This window comes from Polistes canadensis, unplaced genomic scaffold, assembly GCF_001313835.1.
Source record: "Polistes canadensis isolate GaletaPanama2010 unplaced genomic scaffold, ASM131383v1 scaffold_77, whole genome shotgun sequence".
Classification (NCBI taxonomy): domain Eukaryota; kingdom Metazoa; phylum Arthropoda; class Insecta; order Hymenoptera; family Vespidae; genus Polistes; species Polistes canadensis.
This window is the reverse complement of record NW_014569624.1, coordinates 307,929-326,923: the sequence shown is the minus strand read 5'-3', so window position 1 is coordinate 326,923 and position 18,995 is coordinate 307,929. Positions and strand designations below refer to the sequence as shown.

The window sequence follows — 18,995 nt, the reverse complement described above, 5'->3', positions numbered from 1 at the left end:
AAATTATTCTATGTCGTAAAAGTACCGATGAATGGTCTCAAAGGTACGCGTCTTTTAGCATACCAGAAAACTAGTCACAAAGGTGGGGTGAAGAGATCGTAACGTAGAGTTAAACACGCGCTCGAGTAGAAGCGAATGGGAAGGACGAAGCTGCAGAATAATATGTACAAGCTATATGGACACGTAGACGGTTGTTTTCGAAGCGAACCAGAGGGAGAGGCCACATTCCAAGCCATGGAGAAAGCCTCTCTGCAAACGAGCGCACCAGAGCGGCGAAAAGTTGCGCATTCAACGGAATACCTTGTGCTCCGTTAATCCATGTTTTATGGGATGTGCTCGATCTATCATCGATCGATCGATTGACTGATCGATCGATCGATAATCTGTCATTCCGTTTAATTCAACTTTATTTTGCAATTTTTTTTTCTATTAAAAAAAACTTCCACTTATTTTTGTTGATTTTTTTTCTTTTTAGTATTATACGTGCAAACAATTGTGACAGTGTAATATGTCAAGAAATAGAACAAATGAATATTTTATGATTTATTTTATATTACATTTATTTATATTATAAAGTGAATCATGTATAAAATTAATTTTTGTCTATTTTTTGACTTATTTCGTTGGAGTAATTGTACTTTACCGAACGGAAAAAAAAGCGAATATTTGGAGTCGTGACATCGTGGGCCCATAATATTTTAGCAAGACTGTATCGTGAGACTCATATTTTAAAATGAAAAATATGAAATATTATAATTATAATTATTAAATTAAATGGTATTGACTTTGTTAGTTTTTGTTTCTCATTAAAACGACTTTTGAATAAATATTTTTTGTTCAGTATAAATAATAATGTAGCAGTTTTTTGTATGAATCGATGTAATTCTAATCACTTATATTACACATACTGTAATTTAAATATATTTTCAAAAATACTTTGCATATATTACTATTATATATTTTATTTCATTATTTTAATTTATTTAAAAGATATATTGTATAATATTAGATTACTTTTATCGCGAAAAGAAATTTTATTGAATTTATTTATTCATTAAATAAACTACAAAAAAAAAGCCATGATCGTGTCTAAAAACTGTCATAATTATGTCGCCAGAATTCATTAATGAGATCTTTGTTAGCGAGTGGGAATGCAATGGTCTTAGAGGGGGAAAAGCATGTGACCCTTCCACGATGAGAATGGTTGTGTAACGATGCTTGTCCTTAACAGGATAATCTACTTTCCCTTGTTTCTTTTCTCTGCTCGTTCCCTTATAAAATATATTTTTATATTCATTATATACGTCCAATTTTTTTTTCCAGAAAAATATTAATGATACTTACGTTTATAATTCAAGTCATCAGAAATTCTTGAAGAATGAACTGTAAAAGATGGGGAGGGGGGGGGTTTATTCAAATAAAAATCTTTAATCGAAGCATCGATCTTCTTTAAAAAAGTAACATCATTATCATTATTGTTATTATTATCATCATCAAGTGGTACATCAACGAGGATAATAAAAATAGACGAGGGTTTATGGCCGCGAGGCAAATACGTCACTGAGATTTTCTGGCACAGCTTATTTGGAAGAAAATCATCAGTCGGATTATTCCAAAATGTCTCCATTTTTTGTTGCATTGTGTATATATCGTTGCGAGCGCGAGTCTGGAAATGATCTGAGGATTCTCTCAGAGGAAGTAGACCGTTTCCAAGTATCTAGAATTTGTTTAGGAATAACTATGAGTAAATTGTCTTTAGGGTGAATTCGATTAGGCCATTGCTTCGAATTAGAATAAATTACTGAGAATATATATATATATACTGAGAGAAATTCAATTGTACAATAGTTGTGAAAAATTCTAATAAATCTCTATTAATGTTTCTATTTGAGTATGCAATAATACATACACATGCACAAAGAGACGACTTGCCTTAAAAAAGATTGCATTTTCAAGTTGTACAAATGTTAACGAGAGCGAGATACGAAAATGCCTATGCTCTGGAAGATACTGAAAAGCGTACACTATTGTAACGCTTAGGAACTGTTTTATTTTTCTTATGTTTTTCTTCTAAAGTCTTAGCTCGTTTTTCTCGTCACGCACACTAAGAGAGGGAGAGATCCATCGATCGTACAAACGTTATAAGCGTAACACAAAACCGCCGAATAAATGCGGATATTTTTTTTGAAGCACGATCATCAAGACACGACGCATTTTTCGGTGTCCTTTTGTGCTTGATTCGACGAGGAAGAAGACGGTTGAGTCCGTTTTCGCGCGCACGCAACCGCATCGTTCGGGACGTAAGAAATACGGACACCACCATAAGCTCTTCTAGGAGGTAGAGCATAAGCTGCAGCTTCATCGGAACTACTTGAAGAACTACAAGTCGAACAGCAACTTTCAGCATCCTCTGTATCCTCCAGTCTTGACCTCGATGATCCTGCTGCACCTATTAATGATACGAATACATATTATGTCATTTTTATTATGCTAAGAATAGAATATAATTGATATCGATACTTCGTTATTTTAATTAACAATTTCTATTAAATCATTGCAATTACAATAAATAAATATTCGCATAGATAATTTTATAATACACTTTAGGAGAGTAAGTTTAATTCTCAATAGTTCAAATTTTCTTCGCGATTATACAAAAATGTATGTAATATGAAATCAAGAAATATCAATCTCTAAATACAAGTTTAACAATAAATTGTAAATTTTCAAAGATTACAAATTTTCTTCTACATTTCAAATTAAAATTAATAATAGTTAAAAAGAGAAATTATATAACAAGATGAACCCTCTATTTGGGAACAAAAAATTCTCGATATCTGATATATGACTTCAAAGTCATTCGGGATTATAGAGGATTCATCAATTTGTTAAAGAATTTCGATTTAATCTCTTAAGTGAATATAGTATTAATCTTATAATTGTCAAGAATTAGAAGAATTTTTGTATAGATACCGGTACTCGTAATTTTAGACAATGGAGGAATTCGCAAACTTCTTGGAATGTCTTTTATAGAGAACGAGTATACGACCAGGAATTACGTTGATTTACAGTAAACTCGTGTAAAATTTCCATTTATACATGAAGAACGATAGGAATTCGACGCACCCCAAGTCGACGTACTGGCGACCTCCTCCGGCTGCAAACTTCTCGATCGAGGAACGCTCGACCTGGACAAAGGATTGCTTGTCGGTGGTGGTGGAGATGGCGAGGATGATGAATTGGTATCGTTTGCTGGTGAAAGAGGTATATTACTCGACGATGGTGCCCCATGATCGTGAACATCTAAATCACCTTGGAATCGTACGCGTCGCGACGTAGGCGTCGGTGGATCTGTTTGACTCGCAGCGAGATTCGTTGGTGATATTGGTGATTCTTGAGCAAGCGTAATTGTTGATGCACCAGCTGCGATACCACTCGTAGCTGGCACCGACGTAGAAGATGAAGCTCGCAATGAAGGTGCAGGAAGTTCGGGCATACTTGAAGCATGGGAAGGTGTACAGTTTTGAACGCATCGGAGTGGCTCTCGGTCCCTTGCTTGCATTAGCCTGTTAAAATAAATCTTTTTAATTTATTTATTTAATTTTATTCATGTATGTTCTATATTCATACTGTTAATTTCATATCGTTATGCGCGCGCATCGTAAATACCGACAAACTTCATTCTGACACACAGTTTAGAGCATTAGGGAAAGTTAATTGTAGGTTAATAATAGGGTAAGGGTTTTTATCCAAAATTATTAAATATATTAAGAGAAGAAGGGACGATATTAGCGGAGAAAGTAGATAGATGGATACCATAGAATAAAGAAGAAATAAGAAATAAAGAAAAAAGATGGATGAGTATAAGGACTGAAGAAGTGTTAAAATAATTACTACAAATCAAATTCGTGTGTTTAGGCTCTCTTTTATCCGAACAATAAATAATTCTTCTAATTCTTCTAATATCGTAATCATACCTTCCCAAATCGCTACGATTTTCTTCAGGATGAGAGCCACGTTCTTGTAACAATCTCTCGAGATTCCTTTCAAGAAGTACCCTATCAAGACCTCCACCCCTAGATCCACTAGTGGGAAATCCCTCCGTAGGGAATTCAGGACTCAAGGTACTCTGTGTTGGGGTTGTCGCTATCGAGGAAGAGACCTGCTGATGTTTCCTGGTCAATCTTGGCGAGTTTCGTAGCGATCCTGAAACGTGTCTAGATCCTGGTGGTGGAGGAGGTGGAGGTGGCGGTGGACTCGAGGAACCTTCGCTGGTTGTTGCTGCTTGTCTTCTACCTCTACAAAAAAAAAACAATTCCTATTTAAAAGAGGACAGATTTTCTTTTTTAGATTTAATGACTGATCGTTTATGATAATTCCTCAACAGTTTTTAATATTAACCTGGCAGAAAGAATCGCGCAAGTTTCTATTAATTCTCAAATAATAGTTACCTAAGGAAAGAAGGTGGAGGTGGGGGACCAGCTGAAGAGTCACTTGGAGTTGTTGGTGGTTCTCCTTTACTGCAGGCTATACTGCAATAAATAGCACCACGTCTAGGAAGAAAGGGACGGCCCAAAAGCGAGGTACGACAAGTTGCACAGCAAAAACATGCCTCTGTCGCGTGCCAATGTTGACCTTCATGCGACATTTGACCTTGGTCGACGCCGATCGGTTCGCCGCAACTATCACAATACTCGGCGAAGGAGGCATCGAAGCAACGAAGACAATATGGTCGTCCTTCTCTCATAACGTACCTCTGACCACCAAGCTGTAAATATATCATTAGTTGAATTGTATTTTAAATGGTTATAATCTTTCTAAAGTTATTTTTATAAGACAAGAAAACAAGAAGAAAATCAATGCTATTAAAAATAAAGAAATGTTTTTCTTATTTTTAACGATAAGTAAAAATCTGAAAATGTTAGCTACAGTAGCTACAGTTTTCATTAAAAACACTAGCAAACACACAATAAATTATATTATAATAAAAACTAATATAATAATTATACTTTAATAATATTACGTGAATCGATTGAATGTGCAATTACGAGTATATTCGTGATATATATATATATAGGCCGATAATGTATTAAATTATCTAAAAGATATCTGCTTGAATTATTTATTTGAAATGATATTTCGAGGATCTTTTAAAAATACGAAAGACAGTATTAAAAAATAATTACAATTACTTTTTTTCCGTGGCATTGTGTCGATCGAATGCATTAAATACTTGAAGATATTTAAATCGAAAAAAAAACAAATATTTAAATATTTGATTTGAATTAAAATGATATGAAACGAATCTAAATCTAAATTTTACCTGCCGATCACATTCGAGACATGCGAAATGTCTCATATGCCAGGCTCTGCCTTCGGCCTCGGTGCATTCGTCAGCTAGAATGATCTCATCGCAGGCACAACATCGTGGCTTTAAAGTTTCTGCGTGATGTCGACCACAATAGATCCTTCCATCTCGCCAGAAATAAATGAGATCGACGAGAAGTTGCCGGCAAACGCAACAAACGAAGCAGGCTGGATGCCAAAGGGCAGAAGGACCGGCACGGCTTGCTGCAACTGCCATTTCACCGGTCGCGATCGGCCTCGAACATTCTCGACATCCGCTGGTGTGTGGCCTCTCCAATTGACTTGCATGTCCTCTACCAAGAGCTTCCCGTTTCCGTTGTGCCGCAAATACTCTCAATTCACGTTTCTCTTCTTCCGAAAGCCCGCTACAATATCTAGCTTCGTTATCATGCGGCGGTAGCTGTTGAAGCAGTTGTTTCACCCTTTCCCGTTCACCGGCACTACCCGCGTACGGTATTTTCTCTTCTGGTAGACTACTGAAGTACAGGTGCACCTGGAACGTTCACGAATAGACTTTTTTTTTTATTATCGATACACTATAACAACGATCTCAAAATGCGAACTACCAAATTTGATTAACCGCTTAACGTAACAATACTTTTGAATAAAAACAAAACGATCAGAAAAGATCTGTTATTTTTATCTTAGGGACAAAAATTGAAAAATGTAACGAAAACGATATTGTTTTATTATGTTGAAAGCTTACATTTTAGAGAGAAGTACTCTAATTTTACGTTTATTTACACATATTACATTTAATTAAACATTTAATATAAATTATAAAACAACAGAGAGAGAAAGAGAGATATTACAAAAACCAACATTACCAACCACTTACAGAGAGGTGGTAAAAAGATGCAATCTTTTTGGTAATTATTTATGAGTCTGAGTGAAAAGATATATTAATGATAAATGAGCGAAAAAAAAATCAAATTAAAGGAATGAACATTCATATACGAAGAGCGCATACATACTAGGAAAATGCATTGGTTAATAAAGTAAATAAATATTTGCACTATACTATACTTTATTATTTAATAGACTTCATTTAAATAGAGTATTATAAGATATTACATTATTATATAATCATTGCTATGGAAAAGTAATTTTCTTAAGAAAATGTCTATTATTTTTGATATGTTGGAAGATGTACGATAACACGTACCTTTGCCATGCATATTTGAATAAATGAGAATCGATGGTAACGGAACGAAATCGATCTCGCGTTAAAAAGCAGTCTAATCTAATAAGTAGTCGCGCTCGAGCAGCAATTTTCCACGGCGCATTTTCTTCGCGCGTTACTCCTGCAACATCCTGTATAAGTATACAGTATACTATCGCGGTGGTGTTCTCATGGATTAAATTGCGCTCTCACGGTTTAATGGGTATGCACGCAGCGGTATAACCGATCGTGAAATGAGCGAGTTTCAGTCTAGTCCTGTTAAAATTGTAATTAGATATACAAATAATTAGAATGTGGAAAGACTTAAGTGAGGAGGCGTAAGCAAATGCTTATCTATCGGCTTTTCCCTTACATTTAAAAAATGTTAATGTAAATGTAAACAACATAGGTACTCGTGATCGCGATGAAAAGTATTTATCGAGTTTTATCGAGCCGATGATAAATAATAACAAAAGAAGAAGAAGAAGAAGAAGAAGAAAACAAAATATTTGTGAGCTGTCGTTAATTGCAGTTATCCATCAAAACGAGGTGTAAGTTTCAAGGGCGCGTTCGGGGAAACCTTAAACACGATGTTAATAACTCGAGATGGATATAAGAAGAAGAATAAGAAAAAGATAAAAAGTATTCGCTTGGTGAATGTATATATAAGCTTCAGATAAGAATCTGAGAAGAGAAGCTAGCCATTCTTCCTTACCTGATCAGGCCTTAGGCCAGGCGGTACCCACGTGTACTCCTCGAGTGCGCATCCGCTATCATCGTCGCTCTGCGAGTGCCTCTGATGATGCATCAGAGCTTCCTGGAGTGCAAGACCAGCTGGTGCCGCTTGCACCGGGCTCTTGAACGGTTCCTGATGGGAACCTGCCCCGGCACCACTTTGAAACGCCATTGCCATCGCCATCGGAGGGCCCGGGCCAAGACCCAATCCAGATGGGCCGCCTGTTTCCGTCGATACTCGTTGATGTTCTTCTCTCGGACACCTGCAGCTCCTGCAAACCTTTCTGAAAAGCGAGAATAATGCCATCGATTAGAATTCGAAGATTTTATCTTAATAATCTGTCATTCTATGAAATTGTCTTTTGAGAAATAATAAGAAGTGTTTTGGATACGTTAATTTTCATTTAATTCGTGTTATATAAATAAAAAGTTTATTACAATGAAACGACAATTATTTATGTATCAATTTAATGCAGTATATGTGTGTATATATATTTCAATTTCTTATGAGAAAGAGAATTAATTTACATTCAGTCAGGTGACGAGTAATGTCTGAAATTTGAATATTTTAAATCGAAACAAATAATACTAGTATTTTGTATGCAATAAATAACTCAAAACGATGCTATTATGATCTAAAATCGGTATTTACAGGAAAGATACTGGTGTTATTTATTTAGTTATAAAATAATGATAATTCTAATGTTATTCATCGACGAACTCAATACTTATTTTACACGATATTGAAAACTCATTTCTCTGCTATTAGAATACGAAACAATCTATTCCAATAATCAGTCTATATGCTGTCAAAATAGAAGAATTCAGATATTGTCCTTAGAACGAATATAGATTAAATTTTGTAATAAACAGCACTGAATCATTAAAATATATGTAAATATGATGTCACCGATATTTCCAATGAAAACTTTCTCTTGATTGACGTAAAACTTACTCCGTGACATCGTAACAAGAATGCAAGGATCCACACTCGTTGATACGATTGGGCTCGCGACGATCGTTTTCAAAGTTCACCGTGGTTGTCGCGTCATGAGCACCGTTCAAGTATTCCACGCACTTCTCCGTGGGACTGGCACGCGAGGCCGTCAGGGCCGGACAACCGACTATAACACCAACAACGTCCTCCTCTTGTTCGTCAACAACATCAACGTCGACTTCGGTAATATCGTTTTTACGATTCTTCAAAAAATTGTCGAGATAATGTTCACAGTTCGTTGGTAAATCGTAAACGATCTGAGGAGACTGCGACCAAGTATTTCCAAGTTCCGACCTTCGACCTTCGACCTCGACGTTCCTATCCTCGGCATTACCTTTCGCGGTATGTTGTTCGTTCTTTCTCGCGTAGAGTCGTCGAAGGTAGGCCTCCTGGTGGCTTCTGGTTGCCCAACAACCACCCTGCCACCATCTCCTGGAACCAAGGACAGTAGCTGTTCGCCTTCTGGCTAAGCTACTCGAAGTCGAGGTGCTTGCCTCTGGTCGCACCAACGCGATCAACGCGTTCGACAGCTTCTCCTTCTTCATATCTCTTTTTATTTCTTTTATATTTTCACTCGTTCTTTAGATTAATTAGATCGACGTACGCGATATCATTATCGTCATCATCATCCAATTTCTTTTTCCAGACATCTCCCGTCCTTCGTAAACCGAAGGACGTCCTCCTCGGGTGATCTTTCGACGTTCATCGTCCACCTGGCCAATTTAGTCTTATCGCGGGAAGGTTTTGACGGGAGGTTTTGAATTCCTTGGAGTTCATTGAAGCGATCAGTGCTTTAGTAGAAACTTGTGAGATATGAAGGACTCGCAATTATGGACGATACTAGCGTGTTGAAGGGGGTGAAGAAGAAGAAGATGAAAGAAGAGAAGACGAAGACGGGTCTACCTAGTCGAAGACGAAGAGTTGAACAGTTGAAAGGGGGAGAAAGAAAAGGAGAGAGAGACGAGTCGAGTACGCGTTAAGGCGAAGGCACCGGCCACGAACGAGCCGGAGGACGAAGGCATAGGGGCTGGGGAAAGGGAGGCGGTGGGCTGGAGAAACGAACAAGAGGGGGAGAGAAAAAGAGTGAGAGAGAGAAACAAGCAATCTGTACGTATAACCGGTAGTACACATCGGAGATTAACGTTTTAATACGCGGCACTGCTCGCGGACTACAAAGCCGAGCGCCGGGTAGTTGGATGGTGCAGCGTGTTGGATGAACAGCAGAAAGAGGAGAAGGATGAGGAGGAGGAGGAGGAGGAGGAAAGCGAGGTATACGAAGGATAAGAAATGATATCGAAAAAGGAGTTACCAGGAAAAAATGGTAGTAATATTTCTTTGAGAAAAAATAGTCAATTGGAATATCTGTTAAATGTGTGTTTTGTTTGGGAAGGGAAAAAGGATTCTTAGCCAAATGGAAATCCAACGATGGAGAAACGGGTTGAATGTTAGCTCAAGTCCTCGTAGAAGAACACTGACCCGCAAGACATTCACTCGTGGATATCTATCTCTAGCGATTTTCGTATTTGTTCCTATACCGTTGGGAGCGGTTATAACTCGCGTCGTGAGAGCCGGTGAGTGTAAGGCATTAAAACCTTCTAGAAGCGGCGTTCAACAATCTTTCGAAACTTCCTTCCTTCTCTGTTAGCACGGGGCGCTCTGAGGCCGAGCGGACACTGAGCTCACTCTCGGGGCCTTTCCTCACGGAGGAGAACGCAACAGCAGCAGCAGCACAAGGAGGGAAGGTAAGTGGAAGAAGAGGAGTGAGAGAGGAGGGGGAGGAGGAAAGGGGCCTCGTGCGCGAGCGAGGACAGGACTAGCCTTCTTCGTGCGTGTAACTTCGTCGACGGCACCAATACCCAACAGTTCTCTCCCACTACCGAACCCCCAACGCCAGTAACACACTCGATATATTTATATTCGTTTCTAATACGTGTGCCGTGTGTCGGGGTCCGACGCCTCGACTTATGTTATACCGATCTTTGCTCGATCTTTCCCTACGAGACTTGGCACGAGAGGATCGTTTCGTTCTGTGCTTTCTTTCCTTCAATTAGCCGCTATTTATTTCTGACTACAGAGTGTCTCCACATTCTTCTACCATAATCGTTTCGTACATCACGCATTGGAATATGTACGATGATGATCCCAAGATATCAAGGATTTATCATTTATCTATTACGTAAATATAACTACGACGATGATCTCGATGCATTGTGTTTTTGTATTACATTTACAAGTTTCAAGTGATAAATATTAAGTGTTGCAGTGATAGAATTTAAAAAGATAAATAATTATTATCTTTCCTTAACGAATACGACTGTAGTAAAGATATAATTATCATTGAACATTTTCTTTATTTCTTATATTATATTTTTCTCTCGATCATTCGGATTATCTTTCACGTTCGGCAGTATCTTATCTCAAAGTTACTCAAATTTTCATCAAAGAACGAGATCCTTTGCCAAGTCTGGTCCTTTTTCCAGCACGTTGATTCGACATGGCATGGCAAGTTGGGAGCATCTCCAACGAAGCAACCTTTCGATGCGCTTGTTCCGAAACGAAAGCGTTTCTTTTCTTCTTTATTCTTCTTTCTTTTTGTTTTTTTTTTTCTTTTTTTTATTTCTCTTATTCTTTTAACGCTTCGCAACACCCGAGAAGAGTTCTTCTTCCGCGGACTCTTACGAATTTCCTGTTGACCGGCTCATAACGTTCGGCAAATTTTCGTACGACCTTGAGAAATTTTACTCCTTCTGGTATATATATCTTCTCGGTGAAGACACCTGTCATGCGATGAAGAAGAAGAAGCAGCTGTCGTTTTATTCGAATCCTCGTCCGTTATCAATTTGATTCAGCTTCGACGGTTAGGATCACGTTACTTTCTCGATTTATTGGTTACGAACAGTGGAAACAGGTAGCATATTATCATTATTATTGACATGAAAAAAAATACTATTAAAAAACCTTTTTAGTGTTTGGTAATTAATATTTTTTGGTAATATTTCAGGATAAGTAACAGGTAAACATGATCATAGTTTCAATTACGTAGAATTAGTTGTTTCAGATTTGTCAAAATATTTCAAATTACAATTATACATATTGTTCAGTTGAAAATCTTGATGAATATTCATTAGGCTAATATCTTGATTAACAAATATAAGTATTGGTTGTTCCCAAAAGATGTATACGTTGTAGAAACTGGTTAGAAAACGATGTTTTAATATATTACCTACATATATTCATTTATCTGTCACATGTTAATCTATAAAAAAAAGAATGCATTGAAGTATGAAAAAGTCGTAATACCTAAACTGACGTTTCGTTTTTTTTTTCCATGTTTTCCTACGCTTCATATCTAGTAAAACCACACGACGAGGCGACATCTTCTTTTATTTCCCACGGCAACTTATTACGACTTCCCTTGGTTGGGTGTATGCGATGCAGAATGAGAGAGGGAGAGAAAGCGAGAGAGAAACATAAAGACGGAGAAGGAGAAAACCCAATAACTCAACTTCTTCTTCAATATTCGGTAGGCTCGTTGTTCGTGGAAACTGCACTCGAGGATCTTCTTTAAATATTTGTTATGCGTTAGGCTCGAGGGAGTGTTCCGTTTGATTCAACGTTCACTTCGAATATATTCCTGGTAGTATATACTTGTCTTTCTACTTTTTCGATGAACTTCATTCATTTTCTTTTTTTTTTTTTTCCCCCATTAAGACGAAGTTCAAAGTAGATAATGATCGATGAAAGTTAAGAACTAATTTGAAATTCAATTTCTAAGAAACGAGAAATTTATGTGAACCGAAATGTATATCCATCAAAATTGATTATCGTGTATATTATTCATTGATCGTTATTTTTGTTTTTTGTTTTTTTTTTAAGTGATCAAAACTAATTAATTTATAAAATATATTATCTTTTAATAAACATGTCATCTTTTTACAAATCAATTTGTCGTATTTTATACATCGAAGTTGTCCAGAGTTGTGCAAGAACCCGAAAATGTGAGGAACCCGATATTCGAAACGGGTTGGCTCGAGTTAGGTTCAGGAAGTATTTCACGATTCGAGAATTTCGAGAACCTTAACGACACATCTTGGTATTAGCTTTATTGAATACAACTATAATTTCGGATTTTTATTTTTAAAATATTGTCGAATCTCGCAGTATAAAAATAATTCGATTATCAAAACTATGTCGTTGAGAAATATATATAATAATGTCTCAGATAAATGTGATAAGTTATAATTATTTTATGAAAAATAATTTGAAATTTTAATTGAAATTCTCAGGTATTCCAATATTGTATTTTTATTATTTCGAGATATAGTTTCGGGATCTTAATCGTTTCAGACAAAAATTTTCGACTGGATATTCTCGAGGTTTTTGCACATTTATGAATCGAACATTAAAATACGCTATAATCAAGGCTGGCTTTAGGCTAAGGCACAAAAGGTATTGGCCTAGAGGCGCAATAGTTTCGGGGCGCCAACATCATAAAAGAAAGGTAATACTATTCAGAGAACCAGAGTGTCGAAGTGTTAGTAGCAGGAGTAGTGGGTTTGTCTGAAAAGTTTTCGTGCAGATTTAAAATCATCATTGAAAGGTAATACTTTTATTTATAAATATGCTTTTGTACATTTATTGTAATATTAATTTCGCACGTTAACAAATAAGAAATATTTATATATCGATTATTGGTTTTAGCCATTTTTTGGTTTCACTCGGCCCTGATAATAAATTGAAAAAATTACATTTTTTTCTCATATTTTGTAAAACCATTTTAAAATCTAACCACGCAAAGATTAAACAGAATAAGAATAAAATTAATCAAGTTCGCGTTAAACGATATAATCGATGTTTGAGAAGCGTGAGTAGCCACGATAACGGAACAATGACTGAGATCGGAGAAAAAAGTTTGAATCTATTCGCATACTAGTGGAGTTCTCTCAAGCGTATTCAGGACAGGCGTTGCATTAGCCAATGATCGATGCCATCAATTTATAACGTACTTCCGTGTCAAATCGTCGCACAAAACCCCTTTAAAGCGCAACTCGTATCCTGTTATCTTCGACACTAGATCTGAATATCTCTTACCGATCTACGTCGAACGCTTATAACATGTAATTATGGCAATCCCCATTAAAATTCAATATCATCCGTTCATTAGAAATTCGAAATCGGTTAACCGACCACGAATCAACCTCAATCTTGACCAACTTTTTCCATCAATCTTTTTTCATATCACTATCTATCTATCTATCTAACTTTATCATTCTTCTAGGTTTAACCTCAATGATCGCTGGCTAATCGTTAAAACACCGGCCGGCGAGAAAATAATTCATTATCGAAGATTAATTGATCGAATTCCTTTGACTTTGTTAACATTCCGCAATCATTCCTTATTTCGATTAGCTCTCCTCTTATGTATATACCTATATATACATAAAAGGAACTCGTTAATGCGATCCAAGTTCCGCAAAATGCGTGCATGTAAAGAAGGAACGAGAAGGAAATCCAGAAGAAAATTATGCAGATTGTAGACTCCAGCTTCTCTTCGTGGGCTGACCGGATGGTTTACCCTTCCCCTCCCTCTCTCCCACCCCCCTACTCCCTTATTCACCATCTTCTCATTCTCTCTTTCTTTCTTTCTCTCTCTTTCATTTTGTCGTTTTCTCGCTCTAACTTACTTACTCATGTTCCATGAGGCTCGAATACATCCGTCGAATGGCTCGCGTCAGCACAGGGCAACATACTTCGGACGATCGAACATCTCGCGAGCATCTACGAACTTCCAGTTTCCTATCGACCTACCTGTCGCTTCATGATTTCTCGTCTTTCCTGCAAGTAACGCTCGTGCGCATTTCGATCTTGATTATATACGCCTACGAAAGATATAGAGAAAGAGAGAGGTTCGACTCTTGTGTGTCTGCGTGGAAAATTTCTTACTATCGTTGAGGAAGAGATTAAATTTCAAAATAACACTATTAGTTTTCTAAGATTCATTCAGAGTCGATTAGTTTTTATATTTTTTGTTATATATAAGTATTTGAGTTTTATTATGTAAATCAAAACCGATAAGAGAATCAATAAATTATAATATATAAGTTATTTTTTGGGAAAGTAGTTTAAGTTCATTTAGATCTTATTTTAAGATATTCAATGGTTTACGTTTGAATTGGTTTAAAAATATTAATATTTGTTAATGAGTGTACGGGGGATCATTTTTTAAAATATAAAGATAATAAATTGTATAGGATTCGATAATAATTAATACAATAATTAAACAAAAATACGGTTTTTTAGGCTGCAAATGGATTCATCATTTTTAAAACAAATATTCATTAATGTTTTTTATAATAACTATAAAATGTTAAAAACAAATTAGTCATCCATGTTTCATTGAAACTAGTCATAATTTATTCTGTGTTTAAAATTGAATTTATATTACTTAAAAAAAAAAAACAATGCATATATTGTTAACCAATTTGAGCTTTGTTTTTCTTATTTTGCGTATAGACGCGACTAAAAAGATAAATTAATATTTGAAACTATTTTTTTTTAAAGTTTCAGTTATTCTCTCTTAAACATATTTACCAATGATTTTAGTAGCAACTTAAGAAGATTTTGAGTAGACTTCGACGAAGAGACGTGTATTGTAATTCTTATCACGTACGGTATTTACATGTGTCTCTTACGAGTAAGAAAAAGCAAAAGAATGAAGAAGAAAAAAGAAACAAAAAAACATTCCAATGTCGAGACCATTGTCCGATCAATTATTAATTATATCACGTACCACTGTGACCAGTCTTTACGCGACTCTGGTAAACACGATCAAAGTTATGTCTCTTTTCTTACGATGAAGACACTCGTGGTAATTACGACTCGACTATCTCAAGAAAAGAGAAAGAGAAAAGAGAAAGAGAAAGAGACATTTACACCAAGCCGGTTCATCGTATAAAAAGCATGATATCTCTTAATCGGTGTTGCTGGGATTGTTGAACTCGAATCGTAACGACGAGCCAATCAAAAGAGAAAGAGAGAGAGAGATAAAAGAGAAGGGAAGAATAAAAGTACATCCAGGTGTGGTCCAGTAAAAGGTATACTGACACACAAGAATGGAAGTTACGAAAAAGTCAGATGAAACTATCGGTAATCGTATTTTCTTAGATCTCTATAAAAGAAACAAAAATAGAGAGAGACCGAAAGAGTAAAGAAATAAACATATAACAGTCTAGAAATTTTGCACGTTAGCTTGGAGTCAATTCCAACGGACCCCGGGCGTCGAGAGTACTTTCTCTATTTTCATTCCTCGAAGATGGGGCTTCTTCGGCTTGGGTTCGAGCGATCCGGTTTACCTATCTCGTCCAATAAACATCCTGGCATCCCGTGAAAATTCTTCTACTGCGGGGCCTACGGTAGCTATAACACGACACGGCCGATATTTGCTTGACCGTGAAAAGCGGATTGCGATGCTCGTTCACCTGCTTCTCTCAACCCAACACGAGACTAACTCTATGTGTGAACAAAAACGTCTTTTTCTTCTTCTTCCTCTCTCTCTCTCTCTCTCTTTCTCTTTCTTTCTCGATCCTTCGTTCCTGTACCGTTTCTCTTCGCGATGAGGCTGACTGGGCAGCCAGTTCGGATTTCTTCTTCTTCTTCTAAAACGCGTTTACGACGTGCAAGTACGATGTTCTCTTAGGTAGGTAGTACATACGTGTAGGTATCAGAGTAGCAAACGTCTTACGACTCGTCACAACGTGCTACGTATGCGGATTAACTTTTTATTTGATGAATGTATAAGGCACGCGTAGGGTAATAAATCCTTATAGTATCCTCAGGCAAAAGATCTTGACGTATTTTCATGGAAATCTTGAACCTTAGAGACATTCTTAAGTTTTTGAGAAGACAAAGAAAAAGAATAAGAAGGAAAAGAAAACGTTGCTATTTCCTTTTCCTCGTACCATCATTATCATCATCATCATCATCATCATCATCATTATCATTATTATCATCTGCATCATTGTCGTACTCGTTGTCGTAGTCGACACCTTTAGGAACGAATTCAAACGTTCAATCTTTCCTACGCGACAACGAAACATACATTAATGTCACTTCTTATATCGTCGTTGAACGAACGATCGATAACCAAGGCAGCAACATCTCTCTCTCTCTCAATCTTTCTTTCTCTATCTCTCTCTATCTTATCCACCGACAGGCTATCCATCTTCTAAGTGGCTCGACAAATTGTTTCATCTCTTATCCCATATATCTCATAGATCCCGGAAGCCAATGATGTTGACTGTCAGAATTCTATTCGAATGAAAATTTCAGATGGCATCAATTTAAATTCATTGAAAAATAATAAGGAGATGTAGAAATAAAACAAGGAAAGAAAATAGCGAAAATCGAATGAGGATATTTCGTTGTTTATTTCGCCGTGATCGAATCAGCCCTTCTCACCGAGAATAAGAATAAGAATGAGAATGAGAATGAGAATTAGGGGGAGAACGAGATAGTGAATTCAGGTAGTAGCTAAGTTGGTGTAGTGGTAGTAGTGGCTCGCTCACGGGAAAGGTACGACGGAACAGAACGAACGCAAGCGGTCGGGACTGTAATTTAGAGAAAAACGTTCCTTCGAAGCCGCGGGGCCCTACTTTTCGTGCCCGCCGACCCGCCTACCTGCCCTCTATTACCGCGCTGGATCGGGAACAACCTGTGTCTTTCTCTCTCTCTCTCTCTCTTTCTCTTACTTATTCTGTTTCTCTGGTACAGCCTACATCCCCACTATTCGTTTATCCCCACCTGAATACCCAACTTCGAGGCCTTCTCCCACCACAAACCTAAGGAGAGCCACAGACATGCGCGCGCGGTTCTTTCGAATCGCAATTTCGTCTTCGAAATCATCTTCCAAGAAGTCCAACCATTCTTCGACTACTGCCATCTTTGATAATAGCACCCTTTAGACCAGAGAAATCCTTTTGTTTTCTTCCTTCAAAAATGATTTCCTTCGTCCGACAAGAGTTACCGATGTTATTTAAACATTTTTGAAAATCAATTACAATCTTTTGCATTTTTTGTTTTTTTTTTTTTCATTCTTTATGTTATGTCTAGATTGTGAGATGAATTTGAAATTCAGACGCAGATGTATTAAATGTTGATACACATAAATTATCATTTTAATTCATTGTCATATATTTATGTATTATCAAATATTTCCAACAAAATATTCTATATAGTTAAAAAGATAATATGAGTATATTCTATTAGATACTAGAGAAGAGTGTGAATTTATATGAATTCAACTTAATAGTATTTCTCTAAATGTATAAATTATGTTTCTAATAAGTTTACAAAATAAAAACGTTGTCCAAAATTTGTCTTTGACAAGCAAAGATTTAGTACGAATTAGGATAATTATAAATTTCTCGAAAACCGAATAGGCGAATTCTTTTTTATGTATATAACTTTTCTTTTAGTAAATCCCTCTGATTATTATTTGTTACGAAGAGAGTGAAATAGAAAGAGAGAGAGAGAGAGAGAGATAAGACATCGATATTTGTGATTTATTGAAGATATATTTTTCTGGATACCTTTTTAATCCCTCTTATGTTCTTTTATTCTTACGCTTCTGAGTTATGAAGGAAAAGTAGCATCATACAGGGTAGAGACGGATATATCACAGGGATATGACAGATTTACCTTTGTCGGAGAACAAAGTAAAGGACGAAGAAGTAGAACTAGAAGAAGAAGAAGAAGAAGAAGAAGGAGGAATGGGGTAGCGAATGTTCGTTGGAAATCATGTTGGAAGATTCGGAATAGGGTGCGAAAATGTCTCGACATCTGCTACCACCATGGAGAGTTTGGAATTATTAATCCTGTCAAAAGTACTAAATCATATCTGTTAGAGTAGTAGCGAAGAAGTCGCAATTTGAGAAAAATAATGGTCGTCACGTCGTGAACGGCTGACCTTGATTTAGTGTTGTCTTAAATGTTAGCGATTTACGAGCGATTAGGAAAGTTTTCTGTAAGAAAAAAAAAAATATGGCTTAAAAAAAGTTGAGATCGTAGGAATGATAATTGGGATAATATTGGATTATTTGAATTCCTTTAGGCTGAAACATCAAGTGTTAACAATTTCGTCTAATATAAAGAATGGTGTGGTAGTGTATTCATCGACTTAACACTTCGAACCCTTTACCTGTGATTGGTCTGAAGCGATCGAAGTTTTCGAAAGGTATTCTGGTGGGTTGAGAAAAGCGGTTTGTAGGGTCAGCGGGCATTCCCTGTTGGATGTTGTTAACGCAGGTAGAAATGTAGAGAAAATATAACGTTTAATGAATTGCCCGTGCACTGACCTCATCTCACGAGTAATGGAATTTCTAAACATGGGTACACTTCCACCAACCTCTCTCTCTCTCTCTCTCTCTCACTTCCTCCCTCCCTATCTTTCTCTCTCTGTTTCTCTCATACTGTGTTTCCATTCACGAGTATGTGTTTCTGTTTCCTGCAGCCTTTCGCCCATATATGCCTTCCCCTTTTTATAACCTTTCCCGCTCATCTATTCTATCCTAACTACTTTTTGAAGCCATCTAGAAAGTCCCATTTTATACCCAAATTTGATATTAACTGACTTCTTCATAGGTTTCTTAGAAATTTGAATACATCCACTGATTCGTCCCTATTTCTTTTTATTATCTATTTTCAGCTTAAATTGTAATACAAAGAATTTAGGATTCC

The 18,995-nt window shown here is 36.6% G+C and overlaps 1 protein-coding gene and 1 long non-coding RNA gene across 5 annotated transcripts in view; one reads left to right on the top strand and one right to left on the bottom strand.

The window, feature by feature from the left end:
* Positions 1–1,473: 1,473 nt before the first annotated feature.
* Positions 1,474–18,995, bottom strand: part of LOC106786566 (protein prickle-like) — an 85,369-nt gene continuing 67,847 nt past the window's right edge. For 3 of the 4 annotated variants that reach the window (XM_014748089.1, XM_014748091.1, XM_014748090.1), the window contains 6 exons: positions 7,245–7,548; positions 5,324–5,860; positions 4,452–4,768; positions 3,978–4,298; positions 3,127–3,566; positions 1,474–2,449 (listed from right to left, as the gene is read on the bottom strand). In XM_014748089.1, coding sequence (XP_014603575.1) covers positions 2,199–2,449; positions 3,127–3,566; positions 3,978–4,298; positions 4,452–4,768; positions 5,324–5,860; positions 7,245–7,548 — 2,170 coding nt within the window. In that variant the 3' untranslated portion in view covers positions 1,474–2,198. Of the gene's footprint in view, positions 2,450–3,126; positions 3,567–3,977; positions 4,299–4,451; positions 4,769–5,323; positions 5,861–7,244; positions 7,549–8,219; positions 9,566–18,995 lie in introns of those variants that run through there. The other variant, XM_014748088.1, reaches the window with a different exon arrangement.
* Positions 9,695–11,945, top strand: LOC106786571. Its single transcript, XR_001381663.1, has 3 exons — positions 9,695–9,832; positions 9,907–10,003; positions 11,615–11,945. It is a non-coding gene; the product is annotated as an uncharacterized LOC106786571 (long non-coding RNA).